This window comes from Sycon ciliatum, chromosome 3 (genome assembly GCF_964019385.1).
Source record: "Sycon ciliatum chromosome 3, ocSycCili1.1, whole genome shotgun sequence".
Taxonomy (NCBI): domain Eukaryota; kingdom Metazoa; phylum Porifera; class Calcarea; order Leucosolenida; family Sycettidae; genus Sycon; species Sycon ciliatum.
This window is the reverse complement of record NC_088645.1, coordinates 4,578,065-4,603,393: the sequence shown is the minus strand read 5'-3', so window position 1 is coordinate 4,603,393 and position 25,329 is coordinate 4,578,065. Positions and strand designations below refer to the sequence as shown.

Below are 25,329 nucleotides of genomic sequence, written 5' to 3'. Positions count from 1 at the left end.
CTCTGGAAATATTTTCAGTTGCAAATATGGCATCTGGTGAGTTCTTTATTGTCGCTTCTTTTCCTGACTTCTTCAGTCAGTTTTGAGTCTCACCAGTGTCCCTGCCCTCCCACCCTGCATAATATCATTGCTCTTTTATAACTTTTGACGTGAAGTGCTTGCCATACCTACATGATGCCTAATCGCCATTGGAGATATACACCCGGTTTTTTCCCTCACAACTTCGTCCGTCGGCGCGAGGGTTTTTTCCCCGGCTGGCTCGGTCCAGAAAAATTAATTTGACGGTCCCAAGTGGTTCTGCATCATGGCCTATTTCTGCTATCCACTGGCACGCCTATTCTATCTGAGACACTCTGTTCTCAGTTCTTGCTTCCATACCTCACTCGTTATCCGGTTCACATCTGGCTGCGGCCAACTTCCCTTCACTTTGTGCAGTGTCGCTATTGCTGTCTATGTCTCTGTGTGTTCCAGTATATGTGGAGCGAGAATGAGCGCTCACTGGTGGCATTAGTGGCTGGTGATATCCGCAGCAGCTGCAGCAGGACACACACTTCTGACAAGAATAACTGACGACTGGACAAAGACTGCAGGTAAGACACAACACTCAGCACGGTCGGTGCATCATCACCTTCAGCAAGGCAATGCGCATGAAGGACTGGCAGCTGGTCATGAACGAGATCCGTCTGGATGTCATCCTTGTACAGTGAGGCAATGGCTGTAAGCTCTGTACTGTAGTTCCGCCCAGCACAGCCTTTGAGAAGAAGGTCTTCCAAATTCCGGTATTTGCAATCGCCTTCCTGGTCAAACCACTGACGGATGGCTTGCACGTGTCAACTGCAGCAAAGTACACAGGACGATTGTAGGCCTAGACTGTAGCAGGGAATGAGGGAGCACCAGTACCTTCTTTGAGCCTTGCTGTTACCTTCCTCTTTCTCGGTAGTTGAGGTTCAAGCACGTCATTTGACTGCTGCAGCTCCATCACGCTCGACCAGAAAGCCTCAAAACTATTGTCAGTACGGAGAAGCAGGAGAGTGTCAACAGTAGCTTTTGCAATAGCTTGGCCTTCACTTTGCAGACAAGGTGGTAGACTGCAATGACTTGCTGAGGTTATCAGCAAGCGATAGAACTTTTGCACCAGAGAGAAACCGAAGAGGAAGTCAAAATTCGCCAATTGACTCCTCACACCATTGCACTTTGCTGACATCTCCTTATCGTTCTTTGCAAGCTTGGTAAACGACTCCAGGCACTGTTGAAGGATGCTGTACTTGGTCTAGATGCTCTTCAGAGATGCAGCTCGAACTGTCCAACTGGTCCGACACCAGGTGCGGAATCCAGGTTCTTCTGGTGCAAGCTCAGTTTTCAGGCGCTTGTATTCAGCAGTATGTTTCACAGAATACTAAGGAGCTTGTTGAGCTCAAATGTGATGTCCATCGCATCCCTGACATGCTTGACATCACGGATCATGTCCTGAAAAGCGAGATTCAGGGCATGCCCGTTGCAGTGAGTATATTATAGAGCCCTGGTCTCTTCTGCCAAGATCTGGGTGGCAACTCCTGTTCGGCTACCTTTCATGGTAGAGGCACAATCATAACATTGTTGTGATGAAGCCGAGACCCAAGGTCGGCAGAGCATCCCAGACCACGCCACCATTCGAGTCAGAACAATAAACTGCCACCACGGTACATGATTACAGAGATTTGCCACCTCTGTCCATGCTCTGGTACAAAGGTTCACACAGCGCACCGTACATTTTTTATGCATGCATGAGATACCCCATACCTTTTCAGGCCTGCAAAAAGCGTAGAATAGATTTTTAAACAAACGGCGAGGAGACAACAATTTGATAACCGCAATCAGTAATACAAGCTGGATCGACATTTGTGTACACTGTATTCATGTATTGTAAAACTGTGGAGACAATGTGCAATAAAACGATGAAAAATGTGAAGAAATTGTGTAGAGAAAGAAAGGGATTCAACAAGTTTTCGTACAACACTCATCAGGAATCGTCGTTGTACTAAAGGACACTGAAACAAAAATTGAACTATTATAGAAAATCTAAGTTAGAGAAATAACACTAAGAGCAACAACAGTGAATTTACAAGTGTGAATTTTAACAATCAAAGCGAGAAATGAACAAAGGAGAAAGGAAGGAAAGACAACGTGATAACACATAACAGCAGTACATTAAACCTAGAACATTAACGGCCAAGCTTGGCCGCACTAAACACGACACGTTACTTGAACAATTTCAACCCAATTATACTATCTTTCTGTACACACAAATTAGGCTTGTACAGACGCTGATAGATAGCTTCCAACACTTTTAACTGTAGTCCATAACCATGACGACCACGGCACAATACAGTGAACGAAGAGTCGGAATACGCACCGCAACAATCAGGACTAGCCAGCAGATGATTGTACACTGAAGACTTGCTACCACGAAACCTACGCACAACACTAACACTCTCACCGGCACTCTCACCACCACTCCCATCACCGCTCTCCGACTCACTGCTCCCTCCGCCGTCCGTTCCATCCTCCGCTTCCTCTGTACTCTCTCTGTCTCGTCCATCCCGCCTGACCGGGTCCATTGAACTCAACTCGGCCATCCCCCTGCTATCACGTCCCTCCTTTCGCCCTCGTCCGCTGAGTGCGTAGCTTCTGTTGTAGTTGGCTGTTGATCGTCTTGGTCTTTCAATTATGGGCTTGGATGGTGGATTAGTTGTAGTTGCTGTAGATTGCGTTGTTGGTGTTGGCGTGGGAGTTACTGATATGCAAGGTGGGTCTTTTTGAGTCGGCATTTGTAGTGTTAATGCAGCTGTCAGCGTTGCTCGCGGTCTGCCACTGGCAAGCTCCACCGCCGCAAGAACCGATGGCGGAGGATCAGGAGGAGGCAGTGGGACCGGGACCGCAAGCGGCACCGCCCCAGCCAAAGCCGCCGGGGGCACTGACGAGGGAACCACCGACGGCCGGAGCAAAGGCGGTGACACAAGCCGACCCGATGAGCCACCACGCCCATTCTCCTCCACCACCGCCACCAACGACGGCGGAGCAAGCACAGTCCGAGAGCCAGGATCCGCGGGTTGTGTAGGCAACGGCTGTGTGGTTAATGGTTGTTTTCTAGGTCGCCCTTGCTTCGGTCTTTGTTGTTGTGCGCAAGGTGGAAGTATGTGACGTGGTGTGTGTTGTTTGATGCGTGCGTTCAGGTGCTGAACAGTCCTACCAACATACCGACTAGCGCATTGTCGGCATTCAAAGTTGTAAATAAGATGACTAAGGTGAAGGGCTGGTAGGACATCCTTCCGCACCGTAAACGCACGCATCGTCGTAAAAACTGGCACAAAGTGTACTGCATAGTATGTTCGACGAACAACAGACTTGACTGCAGTACAAACTTTAGTCGACTCCTGTCCTTTCCAAGGCAAACATAAATAGACGGGACAACGAGCAGGACCAAACAAAGGAGCCTTAGTAGTTTGTTCGACTTTCAACAACTTCTGCAGCAAAAACTCAGGGTACCCGTTCTTAACGAAAACTGACCGGAGAAAGTCAAGCTCTTCCTGCAGCTTACAGGACGAACAAATACGCTTCGCACGGTCTACAAGGTTACGCACTAAGTTTACTTTATATTGAGACGAACAATAAGAGTCATATACAATGTACTGACCAGTAAACGTCGGCTTAAGATAAACGGTTGTCAGAACGTCACTACTCGTTTTTTCCACCAGCACATCCAGAAATGACAACTTGTTGGACTGTTTATGCTCACATGTGAAACGAAGGGCAGGGTGAATACCATTTAACACGTCCAGAAACTCGTTACTACGCTCCTCATTATTAAAATATGTGAATGAGTCGTCCACGAAACGTACATAAAGGTCAGGCCACAGTGAATCATCAATCTTCGACTCACAGTAACCGACAAACACGTTTGCCAATACTGGACCAAGGGGCGAACCCATCGCGACACCATCGACTTGTTTGTACATGACATTGTTGAACGAAAACTCAACTCCAGTTGTGACCAGCAACAACAATCGTCTAAACGCACTTTCAGATATCCAAGGAGTGTCAATGTCATCATTACGGTACAAAACATCCATGCAGATGTCAACAGTTTCTTCAATCGGCACATTAGTAAATAAACTGACGACGTCAAACGAACACATGTGTGCGTTGGGTGGTACAGGCTTGTTGCGGAGCTTTTCGACGAAATCAAAACTGTCTTTTACAGTGCGCTTGCAATAGTGGTCCTGCACTGGTTGTAAGTAAATACACAGCCACTTGAAAATAGAATACTGAGGCGAGGCCGTCATAGAAAGGATGGGACGTACTGGACATGTGGGCTTGTGTATTTTTGGTAAGCCATATAGCCTAGGCCGGAGCGTGCCTGTCGGTTTTATGCGATCGAAATCATTGGAGAATATTTCTCCGTCGGCTTTCAGTTTCTTTAGGTAAGCTACTAGTTCTTTTTCTACTTTCTCTGTTTTCAACCGGGCCGATGGTCTGGAACTTTGATGTGTCGTTTAGGATGACAGACATCTTGTCTATGTAATCAGTTCTGAGCATCAGAACTGTAACCCGCCCTTTGTCCGGGCGCGTGACGATAATTTCAGTGTTTTTGCGGAAGTCACGCAGGGCTTTCATGTGTTCCTGGCCTAAGGAAAACGATCGTTTGTCTGGAAGTTTGTCCGCATGCTCCTCAGCCTCAGCTCGGATCTTTGCAGCGCATATTGATTGTTGGGCCTCCGATACTGGCGTAAAGCGTAATAACTTTCGATAAAACAATTCGAACTCGGTCATGATAACTTCCTTTTTCTTTGATGATGGGGGAACGCCAAAATCAGTGCCACGGCAAAGGAGCTCCTTCTGTACAGTAGTCAATTCCAATGGGGTTAAGTTGATTATTGTTGTTTCGGGATCGATGTTAACTTGGCCGTAACGTTTCCTTCTGAGCCAGTTATATGTCTTGTCATGTTTGGTAATAAGTTTTATTCGTTGTTTCTGGTTGTTCTCAGAAAGGAGCATTGAGAAACGGAGGAAGTCATGAGATGACAAAAATGTACGTGCACGATCATACAAAGACCTAAACTGGGAACGAGACTTGCACACCGTGTCACCGGACCTGGCAATCTCATCCTTCATGAAAACGCGCTCAATGTTCAACGTGTGGTATGCCTTGGCTCGGTGAACACGCTTTTCTACACCGCTAGGACAAACGCCATTGTCTAAACATCGTCTAAGAAAACCTACGTTAAGGGCGACACTACGGTAATGAAAACGTGCTTTCAGCGTTAGATTCAGAATATCTATCTGAGGCTGGGTGTATCTCGATTTAAAATATTTGAACAAACGGCGAGGAGACAACAATTTGATAACCGCAATCAGTAATACAAGCTGGATCGACATTTGTGTACACTGTATTCATGTATTGTAAAACTGTGGAGACAATGTGCAATAAAACGATGAAAAATGTGAAGAAATTGTGTAGAGAAAGAAAGGGATTCAAACAAGTTTTCGTACAACACTCATCAGGAATCGTCGTTGTACTAAAGGACACTGAAACAAAAATTGAACTATTATAGAAAATCTAAGTTAGAGAAATAACACTAAGAGCAACAACAGTGAAATTTACAAGTGTGAATTTTAACAATCAAAGCGAGAAAAGAACAAAGGGGAAAGGAAGGAAAGACAACGTGATAACACATAACAGCAGTACATTAAACCTAGAACATTAACGGCCAAGCTTGGCCGCACTAAACACGACACGTTACTTGAACAATTTCAACCCAATTATACTATCTTTCTGTACGCACAAATTAGTCTTGTACAGACGCTGATAGATAGCTTCCAACACTTTTAACTGTAGTCCATAACCATGACGACCACGGCACTATACAGTGAACGAAGAGTCGGAATACGCACCGCAACAATCAGGACTAGCCAGCAGATGATTGTACACTGAAGACTTGCTACCACGAAACCTACGCACAACACTAACACCCTCACCGGCACTCTCACCACCACTCCCATCACCGCTCTCCGACTCACTGATCCCTCCGCCGTCCGTTCCATCCTCCGCTTCCTCTGTACTCTCTCTGTCTCGTCCATCCCGCCTGACCGGGTCCATTGAACTCAACTCGGCCGTCCCCCTGCTATCACGTCCCTCCTTTCGCCCTTGTCCGCTGAGTGCGTAGCTTCTGTTGTAGTTGGCTGTTGATCGTCTTGGTCTTTCAATTATGGGCTTGGATGGTGGATTAGTTGTAGTTGCTGTAGATTGCGTTGTTGGTGTTGGCGTGGGAGTTACTGATATGCAAGGTGGGTCTTTTTGAGTCGGCATTTGTAGTGTTAATGCAGCTGTCAGTGTTGCTCGCGGTCTGCCACTGGCAAGCTCCACCGCCGCAGGAACCGATGGTGGAGGATCAGGAGGAGGCAGTGGGACCGGGACCGCAAGCGGCACCGCCCCAGCCAAAGCCGCCGGGGGCACTGACGAGGGAACCACCGACGGCCGGAGCAAAGGCGGCGACACAAGCCGACCCGATGAGCCACCACGCCCATTCTCCTCCACCACCGCCACCAACGACGGCGGAGCAAGCACAGTCCGAGAGCCAGGATCCGCGGGTTGTGTAGGCAACGGCTGTGTGGTTAATGGTTGTTTTCTAGGTCGCCCTCGCTTCGGTCTTTGTTGTTGTGCGCAAGGTGGAAGTATGTGACGTGGCGTGTGTTGTTTGATGCGTGCGTTCAGGTGCTGAACAGTCCTACCAACATACCGACTAGCGCATTGTCGGCATTCAAAGTTGTAAATAAGATGACTTAGGTGAAGGGCTGGTAGGACATCCTTCCGCACCGTAAACGCACCGCCGTAAACCGTTTATCGTAAGCCGACGTTTACTGGTCAGTACATTGTATATGACTCTTATTGTTCGTCTCAATATAAAGTAAACTTAGTGCGTAACCTTGTAGACCGTGCGAAGCGTATTTGTTCGTCCTGTAAGCTGCAGGAAGAGCTTGACTTTCTCCGGTCAGTTTTCGTTAAGAACGGGTACCCTGAGTTTTTGCTGCAGAAGTTGTTGAAAGTCGAACAAACTACTAAGGCTCCTTTGTTTGGTCCTGCTCGTTGTCCCGTCTATTTATGTTTGCCTTGGAAAGGACAGGAGTCGACTAAAGTTTGTAGTGCAGTCAAGTCCGTTGTTCGTCGAACATACTATGCAGTACACTTTGTGCCAGTTTTTACGACGATGCGTGCGTTTACGGTGCGGAAGGATGTCCTACCAGCCCTTCACCTTAGTCATCTTATTTACAACTTTGAATGCCGACAATGCGCTAGTCGGTATGTTGGTAGGACTGTTCAGCACCTGAACGCACGCATCAAACAACACATACCACGTCACATACTTCCACCTTGCGCACAACAACAAAGACCGAAGCGAGGGCGACCTAGAAAACAACCATTAACCACACAGCCGTTGCCTACACAACCCGCGGATCCTGGCTCTCGGATTGTGCTTTCTCCGCCGTCGTTGGTGGCGGTGGTGGAGGAGAATGGGCGTGGTGGCTCATCGGGTCGGCTTGTGTCGCCGTATTTGCTCCGGCCGTCGGTGGTTCCCTCGTCAGTGCCCCCGGCGGCTTTGGCTGGGGCGGTGCCGCTTGCGGTCCCGGTCCCACTGCCTCCTCCTGATCCTCCGCCATCGGTTCTTGCGGCGGTGGAGCTTGCCAGTGGCAGACCGCGAGCAACGCTGACAGCTGCATTAACACTACAAATGCCGACTCAAAAAGACCCACCTTGCATATCAGTAACTCCCACGCCAACACCAACAACGCAATCTACAGCAACTACAACTAATCCACCATCCAAGCCCATAATTGAAAGACCAAGACGATCAACAGCCAACTACAACAGAAGCTACGCACTCAGCGGACGAGGGCGAAAGGAGGGACGTGATAGCAGGGGGACGGCCGAGTTGAGTTCAATGGACCCGGTCAGGCGGGATGGACGAGACAGAGAGAGTACAGAGGAAGCGGAGGATGGAACGGACGGCGGAGGGAGCAGTGAGTCGGAGAGCGGTGATGGGAGTGGTGGTGAGAGTGCCGGTGAGAGTGTTAGTGTTGTGCGTAGGTTTCGTGGTAGCAAGTCTTCAATGTACAATCATCTGCTGGCTAGTCCTGATTGTTGCGGTGCGTATTCCGACTCTTCGTTCACTGTATTGTGCCGTGGTCGTCATGGTTATGGACTACAGTTAAAAGTGTTGGAAGCTATCTATCAGCGTCTGTACAAGCCTAATTTGTGTGTACAGAAAGATAGTATAATTGGGTTGAAATTGTTCAAGTAACGTGTCGTGTTTAGTGCGGCCAAGCTTGGCCGTTAATGTTCTAGGTTTAATGTACTGCTGTTATGTGTTATCACGTTGTCTTTTCATTCTTTCTCCTTTGTTCATTTCTCGCTTTGATTGTTAAAATTCACACTTGTAAATTTCACTGTTGTTGCTCTTAGTGTTATTTCTCTAACTTAGATTTTCTATAATAGTTCAATTTTTGTTTCAGTGTCCTTTAGTACAACGACGATTCCTGATGAGTGTTGTACGAAAACTTGTTTGAATCCCTTTCTTTCTCTACACAATTTCTTCACATTTTTCATCGTTTTATTGCACATTGTCTCCACAGTTTTACAATACATGAATACAGTGTACACAAATGTCGATCCAGCTTGTATTACTGATTGCGGTTAACAGATTTTTAGAATTTCGATTTGAAAAATTATTGCTGCGGCTTTGGCCGCACTAGCCGAACTGGTTCCAACGCCCCTGATGTTGACCACCCAGGCTAAGCACCCAGACTGACCACTCAGATTAACTCAGACTAAGCCAGACTAAGCACTCAAACTAAGCACCCAGACTCCAAAACCACGTGATATGAGTTTGTGCCTTTGCATGACCCCATAGAAAGGGTATGAAGAGTTGCACACTCTTGGTAGCTTAGTTACCCTTGATCATACTGTTCACTCTAGTACTATGATCATACTGTACACTCTAGTACTATGATCATACTGTACACTCTAGTACTATGATCATACTGTACACTCTAGTACTATGATCATACTGTACACTCTAGTACTATGATCATACTGTACACTCTAGTACTATGATCATACTGTACACTCTAGTACTATGATCATACTGTACACTCTAGTACTATGATCATACTGTACACTCTAGTACTATGATCATACTGTACACTCTAGTACTATGATCATACTGTACACTCTAGTACTATGATCATACTGTACACTCTAGTACTATGATCATACTGTACACTCTAGTACTATGATCATACTGTACACTCTAGTACTATGATCATACTGTACACTCTAGTACTATGATCATACTGTACACTCTAGTACTATGATCATACTGTTCACTCTAGTACTATGATCATACTGTACACTCTAGTACTATGATCATACTGTTCACTCTAGTACTATGATCATACTGTACACTCTAGTACTATGATCATACTGTACACTCTAGTACTATGATCATACTGTACACTCTAGTACTATGATCATACTGTACACTCTAGTACTATGATCATACTGTACACTCTAGTACTATGATCATACTGTATACTCTAGTACTAAGATCATACTGTACACTCTAGTACTATGATCACACTGTACACTCTAGTACTATGATCATACTGTACACTCTAGTACTATGATCATACTGTACACTCTAGTACTATGATCATACTGTACACTCTAGTACTATGATCATACTGTACACTCTAGTACTATGTGAACAATGGAAGACTGCTATCTGTACTGAACTTCCAGTCAACATTGTGTAAATAAACAAAAGTGGAACCACACTAATCAATCATGTATCCTACCTGCAGTCTCTTGTTGTTATAGTCAACCACCACAAGATCACCATCGTCATCCACAGTTACATCAGTGGGGTCCTTGAATTCAGCATTACAACTGCCCTGTTTGCCTATATCACGTATGTATGTACCATCCAGTGTGGTGACCTACAGGTACATACATGTACATCACAACACAATACACCAACAGAAAAGAACAGCATGGACAAAACTTCATTTTAACATTTCAAACGTTTCCCAGTACAGAATGATACAGTATGTCTGCATCATACATAAGCTCAGTTACTCATGCAAGAATTGCACCAATTAGAAAAGAAGTGGGCTTTGCACAGGAAAGCTTAGTTGCCCAGGCACATGGGTATTATAGGCACAGTGCTGGTGATGTGAGTATGTGTCATATTGCTGTCCCTGCACAGTTTACAAGTTGGCCAATTTTTTTCTTTTTAAAATTTGAAATCGTGCTACAAAGTGTGTAATGGAGTCGCCATGACAAATACTGATATAAAAAGAACTAAAGACTACAATATTAATGACGGGAAGTGCCAGCTTCGGCAACAACTAGAGAGGCAGAAGAAGAGACAGGTGCATGCACAGCGAAAACAGAGCAGTTACCATGCAGGCACATAGCACTTGCTCTGAGCAAAGCAAAGCTAAGGCGGCAGCGGATGAATGCTATGACAACCGAATACGGTTCGCTTCTTTTTTAAGCAATGAGGGATGCAATACGCTTGTAAAGCGAGGCAGATTGCTTGCCCATGCCACCGGTTGTCGAAAAAACCGAAGTTGGCCAATTTTTACGGGCATTTTTTATGATTTCAATTCGACAGATATGTCTTGAATTTCTCAAAACCTGTCTGGACATGAAGGAGCTGTCCTAAATTTTAGTTTCTTTCTTGATTTGCTGAAATTATGTTTTACTTCTCCCCGCCATCCCAACGTCTCGATTTTTTTTGTCTCTGCTCTTTCATTCATTTGCCACCTTGTTTTCTTCCCGAATGGACGTGGGAATGCAAGCGGGCGTCAGGATTGTTGTATGTGTGTGGTGCGACTCCTCATGCCAGGTAGTTATGTGAGCCCTAGGTGGGAGAATTCTTAGCCCCGTTGGTCGTTTGTTTGCACACACTGGGCGGTACGAGATTGGTGCTGGGGCCAGTATGCTTTAGCCCTTGGTGGGAAGGTTGTATGTGTCAGGAGCTATTCCTTGGCTCTCGATAGTCCGTACAGGCAGTACACATAAGCCGTTGGTGGGCGGTACATGATCGTCTCCCAGCAAGCAGTATGCTTCAGCGCTTGGTGGGTGTATGTGTTACACCTGGGGGGGGGGGGGGGGGCAGTATACTGTAAGACATGTTATTATAACGAGTCGCAAATTTAACGATTGTCCAAAATTCATAGGTTAACGAGAAGATATGTTAACGATCTTGCAGTATTCTGCCATATCCACACACAGCATATATGAAGCAGTACGGCCTCAACGGATCTTATTATAACGAAGAAATGTCATCCGTTAAAACGTTAGATTTGCTTCCTCGTTATATATACATGTCTTACAGTACTTCATCCCTCAATGGGATGTATGTGATAGCTCTTGGTGAGCTGGTTGCTTCAGCCCTCAATGGAATGTACTTCCTCCACGTCATTAAAATTATTGCTTCCCAGAGCGATTTTTCAAATTTATGTTGTCCACTCAACGTGAAAAGAAATCAGCTAGAAACTGAGGCAGAGCATTGTAGACAGACCAAGCTTTAGTTTTGGCCTCCCGTCTTTGCTGCACTTACAGATAAGGTCGACATCTTCATCAGAGTTTGAGGCAGACCCTTCTGCACTCAGCGATACACTGAACAAGACGCACGTTCAAATTCAGGTCATGAGACTTCGTTTTCAAACCATCCATGACTCCAGCTGGCAGGCGATGACGGCAAACTAGCATTTTTCAAGTACACTGTAACGACCTTCCAGCGGGATTGGGTAAGCAGTTCCGCCCCTTCTTTTCTTGGAAAGTGCTTTGCTGATTTTGTTGGTGTTTTCAGATATGCTACCTTCACAGCAACATGCGGCACACGTCGTGTTTTTTTAGGAAATTGAGAACAATTTGTTCTTGACATCGCCAACTTCAGCATTTCGAATTCTGGAGAGATACCAGGATTCTTATACCCGAGCTTGCAGTCTCGATAAATGCCCACGCAAACTATGTGGAAGGGCAAGAACTCCAGAAAAAAAGATATGTGCTCTGGGGCAGAATAGTGCAGAGCGCGATGAATATATTTAGTGCGGAAGAGAGCTCGGACAAAGTCCGAGACCACTATGGCTTCAATGACAAGTAGACATTGCTCAGGAAGGGTGGGTCCAATGTTCGAACACAGAAAACATCGATTCCGAAAGTTCGACTAAGACGAGCAAGCCGCAAACATTGTGATGTGCGAAGTGACAATTTTAATGACACGGAGGAAGTATGTGTTAGCCTCCGGTGAGCAGGTTGCTTTAGCCCTCAATGGGGTGTACATGTTAGCCCCCGTTGGCAGTTTGCTTCAGCCCTCGGTAGGGTGAATGTGTTAGTACCCGGTGAGCAGGTTGCTTTAGCTGTCGGTGGTCAGGTTGTTGGCCTCAAAGGCCATCCATGCACCCTTGGTGGGCAGGTTGCTGGCAGCGTCGGCCAATTGTGCCCCCTAGGTGGGCAGTATGCTAGCAGCCTGGTGCCAACAGGATCATTTAGTGCTTGGTGGGCTGCCTGTCGGCCTATATGGCCGCTCGTGTGATTGGACCATGGTGGAGCCGATTAGTGCACTGATTCTGTGCGGTTGACTAGAGTAGCGGAGCAGCCAGCAAGGGTGTTTTTTTAAACGACTGTTGAGTGCGAACAAGAGACTGACAACGGGAACAACGGGAACAGGTATATTGGTCGAACGACTTTTATTATATGACTAAGACCAGGACGAACGAAACGACTACATGGTGATTATTGAAGAGGGAGATTATTGAAGAGAGCTTACTGAAGAGAGAGAGAGAGAGAGAGAGAGAGAGAGAGAGAGAGAGAGAGAGAGAGAGAGAGGGAGAGAGAGGGAGAGAGAGCTTATTGAGGAGAGAGAGTTGAAGAGAGAAGCAACGCAATATAAAGGGTAGCTATGTCAAACATGGACGCGCAAGTAGCTACCCAGGCCAAATGAATAATGCATGAACTAATGAATTATACGAGAGACCTTGGAAGCTCAGGGCCCTACGCTATGCTTTTTTGCCTAGCTCATCGTACATGTTATAAGAACTGATGGAATTGTCTTTTTCCGTTGATTGGACACATCACTGTATTGCAAAAACGTTTCAATCGGTTTGAATATTATGAGTTAGGCAAAAGTATTTGCAGAATTTATTGCGGATTGTTATTTCTCTAATAATCATCTACTTTGTTTTGCTCCTTTAATTTTTATCTCCTTATATTGTAAATCAACAAATTTTGGCTTGCACGTCCAAAAATTTAACGTGAGTGACCTGCTGCTCACGTCGAAATTTGGACATTACATAATTTTACAGTCTCCTATATAAATACGTATCCTGTTCGACGGCAAAAGAGGCTGCAGATTTAGTTTTTCTGCGCGTCGACGGGATGTCTGCCCTGACGTTTACTGGGACCGGCGCTGACTCTGCCGATCACGGGGGTTCTGGACTCGACGGGATGTCTGTCCTGACGTTTCCTGGGACCGGCTTAGACTCTGCCGATCACGGGCGTTCTGGACTCAACGGGATGTCTGTCCTGACGTTGCCTGGTGCCGCCGGACTCTACCGATCACGGGCGTTCTGGAGTCGACGGGATCTCTCTTCCGACGTTTCCTGTGACCGGCACTGAATCGCTCGTTCACGCTTATTTTGGAGACGACGGGATCTCTCTTCCAAAGTATGTTTATGCTGACGCATCCTATCACCTAATCATCGTCTGCAGCCTCTTTTGCCGTCAAACAGGATACGTATTTATATAGGAGACTGTAAAGTTATGTAATGTCCAAATTTCGACGTGAGCAGCAGGTCACTCGCGTTGAATTTTTCGACGTGCAAGCCAAATAACGCCAGCTGAACTTTCGCGTCGCAGACATCGCGTCGACGCGCAGAAAAACTAAATCTGCAGCCTCTTTTGCCGTCGGACAGGATACGTATTTTAGGAGACTGTAAAGTTATGTAATGTGCTCCACAGGCAACCATGCATTCGGCGTCGTCATTGGCTCAACAGGTCAATGTACATGTATTACTACAAAAAGGCCAGAAAATCGGATTCCTGTATTAAAATCAACTAATGTTCGCTGGCGATTTAATTTCGCTGATTTCGCCGCTTAGTACCAACCGGCCAAAGTAAATCGCAGGCCAACGTTTGTCATATAGGCAAATGATGCATGATTGAGCAATGGATGCATGTGAGAGCAATAATACCGATCGATTTCATATTTGACGTGAAAGTGCTCGTCACGTCGGAAATAACGTGCATCTTAACCTCTCTAATCGAGAGGTTTCTATTTCTCATCGGCCAAAATTTGTTGATTTACAATATAAGGAGATAAAAATTAAAGAAGGAGCAAAACAAAAGTAGATGATTATTAGAGAAATAACAATCCCCAATAAATTCTGCAAATACTTTTGCCTAACTCATAATATTCAAACCGATTGAAACGTTTTTGCAATACAGTGATGTGGCCAATGAACGGAAAAAGACAATTCCATCAGTTCTTATAACATGTACGAGGAGCTAGGCAAAAAAGCATAAAAGCATAGCGTAGGGCCCTGAGCTTCCAAGCTCTCTCGTTTCCTCCTCGTCTCCCTATTTCTTTCCAAATCCCCCTCTACATCAGGGAGTCGTATGCATAATACGACGAATATTGGTACGGTACGGGACAGATACAGGAGCCCGCAAAAATTGTGGACAGCTGTTATGTACAATCCTGTAGAGCCTTTGTAGTCACAGATACAGGACAGATACGGGACAGATACGGGATAGCTCCAGGCGTGACACAAACAAACAAACAAACAAACAAACACACACACAAATACCAAACGAGAGAGCTTGGAAGCTCAGGGCCCAACGCTATGCTTTTATGCTTTTTTGCCTAGCTCATCGTACATGTTATAAGAACTGATGGAATTGTCTTTTTCCGTTCATTGGCCACATCACTGTATTGCAAAAACGTTTCAATTGGTTTGAATATTATGAGTTAGGCAAAAGTATTTGCAGAATTTATTGGGGATTGTTGTTTCTCTAATAATCATCTACTTTTGTTTTGCTCCTTCTTTAATTTTTATCTCCTTATATTGTAAATCAACAAATTTTGGCCGATGAGAAATAGAAACCTCTCGATTAGAGAGGTTCAGATGCACGTTATTTCCGACGTGACGCGCAGTTTCACGTCAAATTTGAAATCGATCGGTATTTTTGCTCTCACATGCATCCATTGCTCAATCATGCATCATTTGCCTATATGACAAACATTGGCCTGCGATTTAATTTGTCCGGTTGGTACCAAGCGGCGAAATTAAATCGCCAGCGAACATTAGTTGATTATAAAACAGGAATCGGATTTTCTGGCCTTTTTGTAGTAATTCATCTATATTGACCTGTTGAGCCAATGACGCCGCCGAATGCATGGTTGCCTGTGGAGCACATTACATATAACTTTACAGTCTCCTAAAATACGTATCCTGTCCGACGGCAAAAGAGGCTGCAGATTTAGTTTTTCTGCGCGTCGACGGGATGTGTGCGACTTGAAAGTTCAGCTCGCGTTATTTGGCTCGCACGTCGAAAAAATCAACGCGAGTGACCTGCTGCTCCCGTCGAAATTTGGACAATACATAATTTTACAGTCTCCTATATAAATACGAATCCTGTTCGAAGGCAAAAGAGGCTGCAGATTTAGTTTTTCGGCGCGTCGACGGGATGTCTGTCCTGACGTTTACTGGGACCGGCGCTGACTCTGCCGATCACGGCGTTCTGGACTCGACGGGATGTCTGTCCTGACGTTGCCTGGTACCGCCGGACTCTACCGATCACGGGCGTTCTGGAGTCGACGGGATCTCTCTTCCGACGTTTCCTGTGACCGGCACTGAATCGCTCGTTCACGCTTATTTTGGAGACGACGGGATCTCTCTTCCAAAGTATGTTTATGCTGACGCATCCTATCACCTAATCGGCGTCTATTCTAATTTAATTTCCTCCTCGTCTCCCTATTTTCTTCCAAATCCCACTCTACATCAGGGAGTCGTATGCATAATACGACGAATATTGGTACGGTACGGGACAGATACAGGAGCCCGCAAATATTGTGGACAGCTGTTATGTACAATCCTGTAGAGCCTTTGTAGTCACAGATACGGGACAGATACGGGACAGATACGGGATAGAGCCAGGCGTGACACAAACAAACAAACAAACACACAAACAAACAGATACCAAATTAAAGCTGTGTGGACCCTGGCTAGCGCCAGACGTTACTGAAGTAACGTCTTCTGCATAGCTACGGGAATGAATTAATATACTGTAATTACTTGTGGGCCTAACATACCACCCCTCCATGAAAAAGAATGCCGCGTCCTCGTGGAGAAAAAAAAAGAAAAAAGAGAGAAAAAGATAAAAAAATGACTGAGGGAGAAAAAAACAGAAAAAACACACACACAAACACACAAACACACACACACACACCGCACGTGCGCACGGATCTCACAAAAGTGTTTACTAGAATCATGCATTACAGTTATTGTTCCTGTACTTCTAAAGATAAGAAACTAGACGTGACCAGAAACCTACTGATACTGCTTGAATGGCTAAAAATCGCGTAGTTGCACTTCTGCTAAACATCAAAAATTAGAGCGTGGCTCACCATGATTGGACCTCTAATTTAGTAATATTTTTATGAACACACGCGCGCACACACACAACAAAAAACTTCACGAAATAAATACACCGAAAATAAATTTGACGTAGAAGGAACGCATACAAAAAAGAAAGAGAGAAGGGTAGCTGACCTGCATGACAAGACGAGGTGGACCTGGACAAGCTCTAGGTACAAGCTAGCGCACCCTGGCATTAATTTTACTTTTGAAAATAATTGCCCATTTCACAGCAATTGATGTAAAGTGGGCATGGTATGAGGAGCAAAGTACGGATATAAAACAGTGTATACCAACCCTGAACCGGGTTTTCCTTGGCTCGAGATTTTGAAATTTGAAAAGAAAAATCTCGTAAAAGAAAACTACCCCACAAGTGATCCATCAGCTCAAACACGGAAACTCTGGCTTCATCTTCACTCTTTTTTCAGAGCATTATAGATCTTACTAGGGAGGGTACCCGAGTGGGACTGTTTCATCTCCGCTCTCCGCCCCTCATACAATTTTCACTTCATATCAAAATGCATCATTGACTGTGAAATGTGCAATTGCATGTCGGAGCTTCGAACTTCAATAATCATAACAGTGTATATTTCACAGTGCATGTCAAACGGCCAGGCCATGAGTTCCCAATTTACTGTGGGTCGCAGCACGGCTGGAAAAATTCCTTTCGCTTCCAAGCAGGTCTTGAACCTGGTACCTTCTGTTTCTCAATCATGTTCTTAGACCATCCCACTATGCCTGCCTGCAGGGGGTTATGCGCTATTCAACGCAGCAGTGTTGTCGATTGTGAGAGAATCGCGGTGCAAGCTGCTGCTCCCCTCCGTTTGGCCACCGCGTGACCCCTCCAGGAGCTCAGGAAACATCCCAACTGGCCAGCAGTCTTGTGACCTGTGATATTTGCTTTGCTTAGATTGCTTGGGGAGGCATTTCAATGGTGGATTTGGAATCACCTGAGTGGTCAACCCACGGCAGGCCATGTCAGGCCATGTCAGCCTAGGGGATTCACACACACGGGTAAAACCACGGTTGTGGGAAAATTGTTATGGAAACTATGGTACTGGGGGAAAGGAAGAACCTCTCGGGAAAAAATTGGCAAAGCCGAGGCCGTGGGCCTCAGGGCGTTTGTCAAGGGAAAAATCACATGGCTATAAGACGCTCATGCGTAGTTCTTGTATTTGGCGAGAACTCTGAACCTTAGTTGTACGAGTGCATCGCAACTTGCATTTTCAGACAGTGCCCATCGGAAAATCGTGCATGGTGAATGCAAGATACAGTACAGAATGTACTACAAAAATGCATTACAGATTATTTTTTAGTTGCTCCGCCACAAGGTCATGGCCAAACGTGCGGCCAAGGGAAAACTGACCACGGGTGTGAACAGCCCCACTCCTTTGACCGAAGGTCTGAACTTTTACCTTGTCCCGTGACCTCAGGTTAACCCGGGTGTGTGAATCCCTGTAACATGGATGCAGCTAATGGGATTTCGGTTTTGACCACATTGTGGTGGGTCTGATCTACTCAGCTCCCACCGTTTAGGCGCTGCATCTGCGCCTTGATCCTAGAGGGTGGTGGCGTTCCCACGGCGGATGCGGAAAACTCGGCTTCCAGCCGAGTCTCACGCGAACCGTGATTTTTTAAATTTTTCATATCAACCGGCCTCCATGGCAGCAGTTATCTTATGCACTAATGGCTACTTCTTCTTTCGGAAACAAAAACTTCGTGACTTTTTTCACTGCTACACTACTACGCTGCGGTTATTTCGCTCTTTGTCTCTGGTTATGTCAGCCTGAAACACTAACATGACATTTCGTAATTGTAGGAAAGCATTATTCATGTTCGGGAGAGCCGACAGTCGTCGCAGAGCAAGGGTGTCGACGCTGTAATCAAAGCAAAGCGAACATGTTTTTCATTTTCGTCCACCTGACGCAATGCGAAGAAAAGCGCTGTGCTCACTGCTCGTCGCTGCTATTTTTTAGTTCAGAACTTGACAAAGCAGGACAATGGCACCCAGGAGCAAGAAGAGTGGATAATGAATAGCAATACCAGCTAGCGTCAAAACTCCAAAATGCAGAGAGAGAAATTAAAAATGTTTGGCTTTGCCTGTGTTTGTTGTTCTGGGGCATCCTGGAGCGAGAGCGGAGGCGGTAATGAGTACTAGCGCTGCAGTGCTACCGTGGTCTCCGCCGAATGTTGGTGAAGGCATTCAGATAACAGCGAAAATGATCAGGGACATGGAGAAGCTTCTCCGCGACATACGGCATTGCGTTGATCGACCTGCCACTTAGAACGGATTCAGCGGTGATGAGTCGAGCGATGGTGACCCAGACTCCTTGAAAAGTCATGTGAAAAAGTCACGAAGGTTTTGTTTCCGGAGGAAGTACGAGTATCAGTGATATATTTATGACTCGGAAAACCAGAACACCCTGGCTGGAAAATAACACAATGGCCTAACACCAATCAATGGTGTGGCCACACGAAGCAAATTCAGGAAAAAATATTCATAAATCTAGTACAGCGAGACTCCAGCACTGTCTGTCCTGTAATTACTTGTAATGCATACACCACTCAGATACTTGTAAAACAAATAATGGATTTGTACAGCAAAGTCACTGTATATGTTTGCACACATCCACACCATCATGACGTAGATGAACAAGCACAATGTCAGCATTGTTTCAGGGCTGTGTAGATGCCGGTACAGCAGCAGTCAATACTCCAGCTGCGAGCTCCTGTTGAATGTGGACTGACGCAGCAGGCATGGGATCTCTGAGATAGACGCACTGGAGCATAGATTCTTGTTTCCAGCCACCGACGCACAGGAACTCAGCTGACAGACCAGCAGCTGCAGCCATCGACGATGCAGCGGCTCAGGTTGAATGCCCTTTGAACACCAACGTGTCAATGCCAGCGGTGGATAACACGGACACCAGCCAACGAGAAATCGTAGCAGCTGATACCGCACGGTGTGGCTTACGAGCTAAGGTGAAGTACTGCTGAGTATCAGAGGGTCTTAAAGACTTTGTGTGTTCCACGTATGCTTCCAAGTAAACTACAGGGCTAGCTGCCTCCAACTGATATCTGGCTACGAAGACTCTTAAATCTGCAAGAGCGCTCTGTCTTATGTAATGCCCACAATTGCAGTGAGACACCTTCCGAAGAGAAACCAATGGAGTCGGCTGACAGATGCCGTAGCTCAGATGCCCTGAAATCACCCGATATAGACAGTAGAAAGCACATTTTTAGGATGTGATTCTCCCAGGGACAGATCCTTCACCGGGGGCCGAGACTGGAGAGTACCTAGCGGGATTGCCGGTTCCCAAGTAACCGAATTGCGAGGCATAGGTAGATGTTGTTGATAAATTCCACGCATCAACTGGGAGACAAGCGAGTGCTGGCCGGTCGCTTGGCCCCCCATCGGCTGTAGGGTATTGGATTGTGCAGAGCGGTACACTCCAATGGTCTGGTATCACTTCCCTACCGTCACTTGGTCCGTAAGGTACTGCAGTACAGTTGATTTGCCGGAAGATTTGAAACGGGATTAATGTCCATTTGACATCACCACTAACACCACAGTGACCAAGCTGATTTGTAATGTTTCCTCAGCCAAGAAGAACTGAGGGGCGACGACACATCTGCTGAAAGTTGTTGATGCTGCCATTCATGCCGGACAGCTGCCAAGCAACTAGGCGCAGCTGTCTTACTTCCATGAGGGGGTGGACATTTCCCTGCTCGTTCATGAGTAGCCCAGAGTGATGAGGCAGCATTATTGGTTGGTCGACACAGAGGCTCAGTAGGAGGAGAAACCATAGAACTCCTCTCCACATCGGGGCAGCTAACACATACTGAGTTACCTTCTCCCTCTGAATCTTCCTCAGACACCTCGTTAGGAGGCAGAACGGAGGAAGCAGGTACGCAGGTCGGGGCATGTGAAGCTGAGAGCATCGGTCCTCCACGATGGGATCTGGTTTTCGGCTCATAAATCGGGGTAGCTGGACAGCCGTGCATGGTAATAGATCCACTTCCAGAGGAAAAGCAAGTTGATTGGCTAGCCTCTGAAAGACTCCCCGGTGGAGCATCCACTGTGCTGCTCCCGTTTGCTGTCACCAAAAGTCGGCTTCCACATTCAATTGGCCTGGCCGGTGCTGGGCTCTGATGGTGATGTCCGTCTCCAGGCACCATTGCCACAGTTGTTGGGCTTCGCTGTTCAGCTCCGGGCTGGTGGTTCATCGCATTTTGTTGATGCACCATACAGCCGCCTCGTTTTCGATGTCGATGAACACTTGAGCAGACTGAAGATTGGTTGGTTGGTTGGTTTTTATTTCACTTCGCACATACAAACGGGATGACGACCCAATATAATGACGGCGAAGGCTTAGCGTAGAAGTGACTATGGAAGAACATAGTAAAAGCTATGGAAGCACATAGTAAGAGGATAGGATACTAATAACTGCGAGTAAACGGGGGGGGGGGGGGGAGAGGATGTATCTGTGATACTACGTGAGGATTACTGAACTTCACGGGGGAGGGAGAGCAGAGCTATCAGCAGTAACTCGAACTACTCCCAACAGGCTGTGGTATCATCAAGACTATGTGATGATTAGTTATATTGAAATAGAATAATGCAACGAAGAACTGAGAAAGGACGACTCGTCAGGAAACTACCCAGGAAAGACTGAACAGCAACAAGACACATGCACTGTCGATTATAGGCACGGAGTACACACATGCATGCATAGTATCAAGAGTAGTATGCTGTAAGGTTGTACGCACGTCCATGCAAGGAGATGCAGTAGCATAATAAGAAACATGAGAGTGCAATTATGTACGATGTACACGGGTACACCACACGCCCCTTCTGAAATAAACAAGCGGAAAATCGGAGCTGTTTATCTCACATAAACGAGAAGGAAAAAACAGAAGTGAGAGAAAAGAAAGTAAACACTAATGAAGCGTGATACCAATACCAACTACTTGTAGCAAGAGTGTGAGGTACAGGTAGGTAGAGTCAAGCATAGGACTTAGATGCTGTGGACGAAATGTTCAAACGCTCTGGTGCCTGGCGAGACCGTTGGCTACGACGAGGCTGCTGCACACAAGGCTGCTGCGGTGCTGCGGGCTCAGCCGGGGAGGTGTCTGCAGGCGGAGCAGGACGGGCTACGGCAGGGGCAGGCTTGAGAAAGCGACGGTTGCGCCAGTAAACACAGCCGCTGGGTAACTTCACCATATGGTCCCGGTTGCGACCAATGGCGACGACCACGCCGGTGGTGCGCCAGAGTTAGGTGTGCAGATCTTGGATGTCAACCCGCATGCCAATGCGAAGTGGGGACAGTGATCTGGCAAACTCATCATAATGCTGTTCTTGGGTGGCAGACTGAGCGGCAGAGCGCTTGTCAACATCGGTGGCTTTGGCTTGCCAATCAGGAGCAAAGCTGAGATGATGAGCTGTCACGAAGGAAGACGATGGTCGACCAAACAGTGCTTGGGCTGGTCTCTGACCATTTTCTCGGGGGGTGTTGCGCCATTCTAACAATGCGCGTCTGAACCCATCGACGTCCAAGTTACCGTCGGACGTGGTCTTCAACACAAGTGACTTCATCGCTTTCACGGCGGCTTCGGCATAGCTGTTAGACTGGGGATAATGAGGTAAAGACGTGGACTGCTGAACTTGCCATCGGGTGTAAAATTCAGCGAAGCGACGTGATGAAAACTGCGTACCACCATGGTAGTGAGGATGCTCGGGACACCGACGTCGGCGAACCAACCACGGAACACACGAATCACATCGGCAGAAGATGCAGTGCGGCCGATCTTGGCGATGCAGGGCCAGCAAGTGTGACGGTCGACGTAAACCAGGTATTCCCAGCCTTGACAAGAAAATAAGTCGGCACTGGTTGACTGGAATGGCAGGGTGGGACGGCGGTCAGCGGTGACACGCATCGGTTCCTTACACTGAGACGGAGCGTGCAAGCGACACTGTTTGCAACTGCAAACGACTTGGGCGATGTCATTGGACAAGTGTGGCCAGTATACGACTTGTCGAGCTCGACGCTGTGTGCGGTTGAGGCCTTGGTGGGAGGCATGTAGATCCTGGAGGACACGTGGGCGGAGGGTACGCGGGACCACAACACGTTTGCCTTTCAGGACAAGATCACCGTCGACTGAAAGATGCTCGCGGATAGTGAAGTACGGTTTCACAGCTGAGTGGATGGCGCGCTGATCATCAAGGAAACCTTCACGAACGGCTTGGAGAAGGGCCTGATAGTCATCATCGGCACGGGCAGCGTCCAGGAGCTCGCAGTGCCGGATGTCTGCAATTCGGCCATCCTCGTCCTGGCGGAGACATGCTCTGATGGCTGGTGCTGATAGCGCTGAGCTTTCACCGAATTCTTCCTCACTGGTTGGCTTGTCGACCGGGTTACGGGACAGTGCATCAGCAAACGCATTCTATTTACCCTTGCGCCAGTGCGCAACGAGTTGAAATGATCGGAGCTTCAGTGCGAGGCATAGCAGACGTGGATTTTCTATCTGATCCAGGGTGTACTTGTTTAGAATCGGGATCAATGAACGGTGGTCAGTGAACAAATCGAATCGGCTGCCGGACAGAAAGAGGGAGCACTTGTGGACAGCCCAAACCACAGCAAGTAACTCCAGTTCTATGAGGGCATAACGTGTCTCTGCGTCGGCGAGAAAGCGGCTGCCACACTGCAGCATGTGCCACTGGGTATCTTGGCGTTGCCATAACACGAACCCAAGTCCGTTCAGGGCAGAGGCGTCGGTCTCTAGCCGAAGGTCGTCACCAGCACGGTAGTAGGAGAGAGTCGGCGGCGATATCAGTTCGGACTTTGTGGCGTTGAAAGCCGCGGTGTGGACATCATCCCACACAAACTCATTCGTGGTCTTCAATAGCGGACGTAGCGGAGCGGCGAGCTCGGATATCCGTGAGGTGAATTCTCCACACTGATTCACCAGACCTAGGAAGGAACGGAGGTCGGTACGATTAGTGGGTAGGTTGAAGTGCTGAATGCCAGTAACCAGGCAATCACGCATGGTCTCGTCGTATCTGGTACGCTGTCCCTGCTGGCATTGGCGGCATACTCTGCTTGAACAGAAGTTGCAGAGTGCAGCTTCGCTGAAATCGCAGCAATTGTGGATCTCCCTGAGGGAAGTCAGGACTCTCAATGCTGCTGTTGGCAGGCATAGAAGGCGATCCAGTCCAGCAGAGGGTTCCGCTGGCCGCGAATGTATGCCTGTACAGCCTGGATGAGATCGTCGTCATCGTGGTAGTTAGCCAGAGGAATTGTGCCCTCACGAAGAAATCTCCGGAGGTACTCGTCCAGGCACTGACGAACCGTTGCCACTCTGGTGGCATTGTCCTGGGAATCCAGGTGCTGGCACCGGGCGCAGTCCTGCCAATGACCTTCCCATGCGGCAAACTCTGCGAGAGAGGCAGAGGCAAGTAACAGAAGGCGATCGACCGAAACTGGTCTCGCCGCAGGTACGCTTTCCGGTGGGGCTGGGGGTGGACGTTGCGGTGGTGGAGGTTGAGAAATGCTCCTCAAAGTACGCTCCATGAGCTGTGTCAGGTGTTGCTCGCGGGTGGCGGCGGTCTCCATCTGCTGTCTCATGAGCTGGGTGAGGGCAGCAATGTCAGGGCTGAGTACTGGTGGGCCTGATTCCGCCATGCCGAAACGGAAATAATTTCACTTTATTTGAGAGACGAAGCGCCAGAGGTACTAGCAAGACCCAGACCTGAGAAAGACTAATGGAAACTGCTACTAAAACAAGTTCACTGCGCCATGTGGTATCATCAAGTCTATGTGATGATCAGTTATATTTGTAGTATTATTCTCAATATGGACAAGGAGACATGGACGAGTAAACTAATGAGGAGCAAGAAATGCACAACCAGTAGGTAAGTGAAAAACAAGAGAAGTCCCGAGCCAGTGAAGCACATCAAAGTTCTGGCCTACGGGAAACGGCCTGTGTGACGTACATAGAGCATGCAACACATACAGTCATAAGTGTACAGTAGTGTACGCATAATAGAGTCCAGATATTACGACAATATTGAAATAGAATAACGCAATGAAGGACTGAGAGAGGACGACTCGTCAGGAAACTACCAAGGAAAGACTGACCAGCAACAAGAGACATGCACTGCTGATTATGGGCACGGATTACACACAGATTACACACATGCATGCACACATGCACACATGCATCCATAGTAACCAGAGTACTGTTTCTAACAGATTCTGCCTCAATGTTTAAGTTCACCTTTACCAATTCACCCACAGAAATTCAGACGGTAAAGGAGCACAAACACCTAGGGGTAATGTTCGATTCATCCATGTCCTGGTCGGCTCATGTAGATTACATTTGTAATAAAGTCAGCCGTGCTCTTGGCTATATTAAAAGTCATTGTAAACATCTCTCTATTCCGTGCCGTTCCGCTATATATAAAATTTATCTCCTTCCATTGCTTGAATATGCTGCCACAGCCTGGTGTGGCCTAGCTAAGGTCTAATTCCATTGAAGTTCATCATAAGAAAGTTCTAAAAAATTGTTCTCGAAGAAACCTTCCTT

At 47.0% G+C, this 25,329-nt stretch overlaps 1 protein-coding gene across 1 annotated transcript in view; it reads right to left on the bottom strand.

Moving 5' to 3' along the window:
• Nucleotides 1-25,329, bottom strand: part of LOC135811242 (tripartite motif-containing protein 2-like) — a 191,246-nt gene that overhangs the window by 81,825 nt on the left and 84,092 nt on the right. Inside the window, exon 8 of the mRNA XM_065324442.1 lies at nt 9,892-10,032. Coding sequence (XP_065180514.1) covers nt 9,892-10,032 — 141 coding nt within the window. The remainder of the gene's footprint in view (nt 1-9,891; nt 10,033-25,329) is intronic.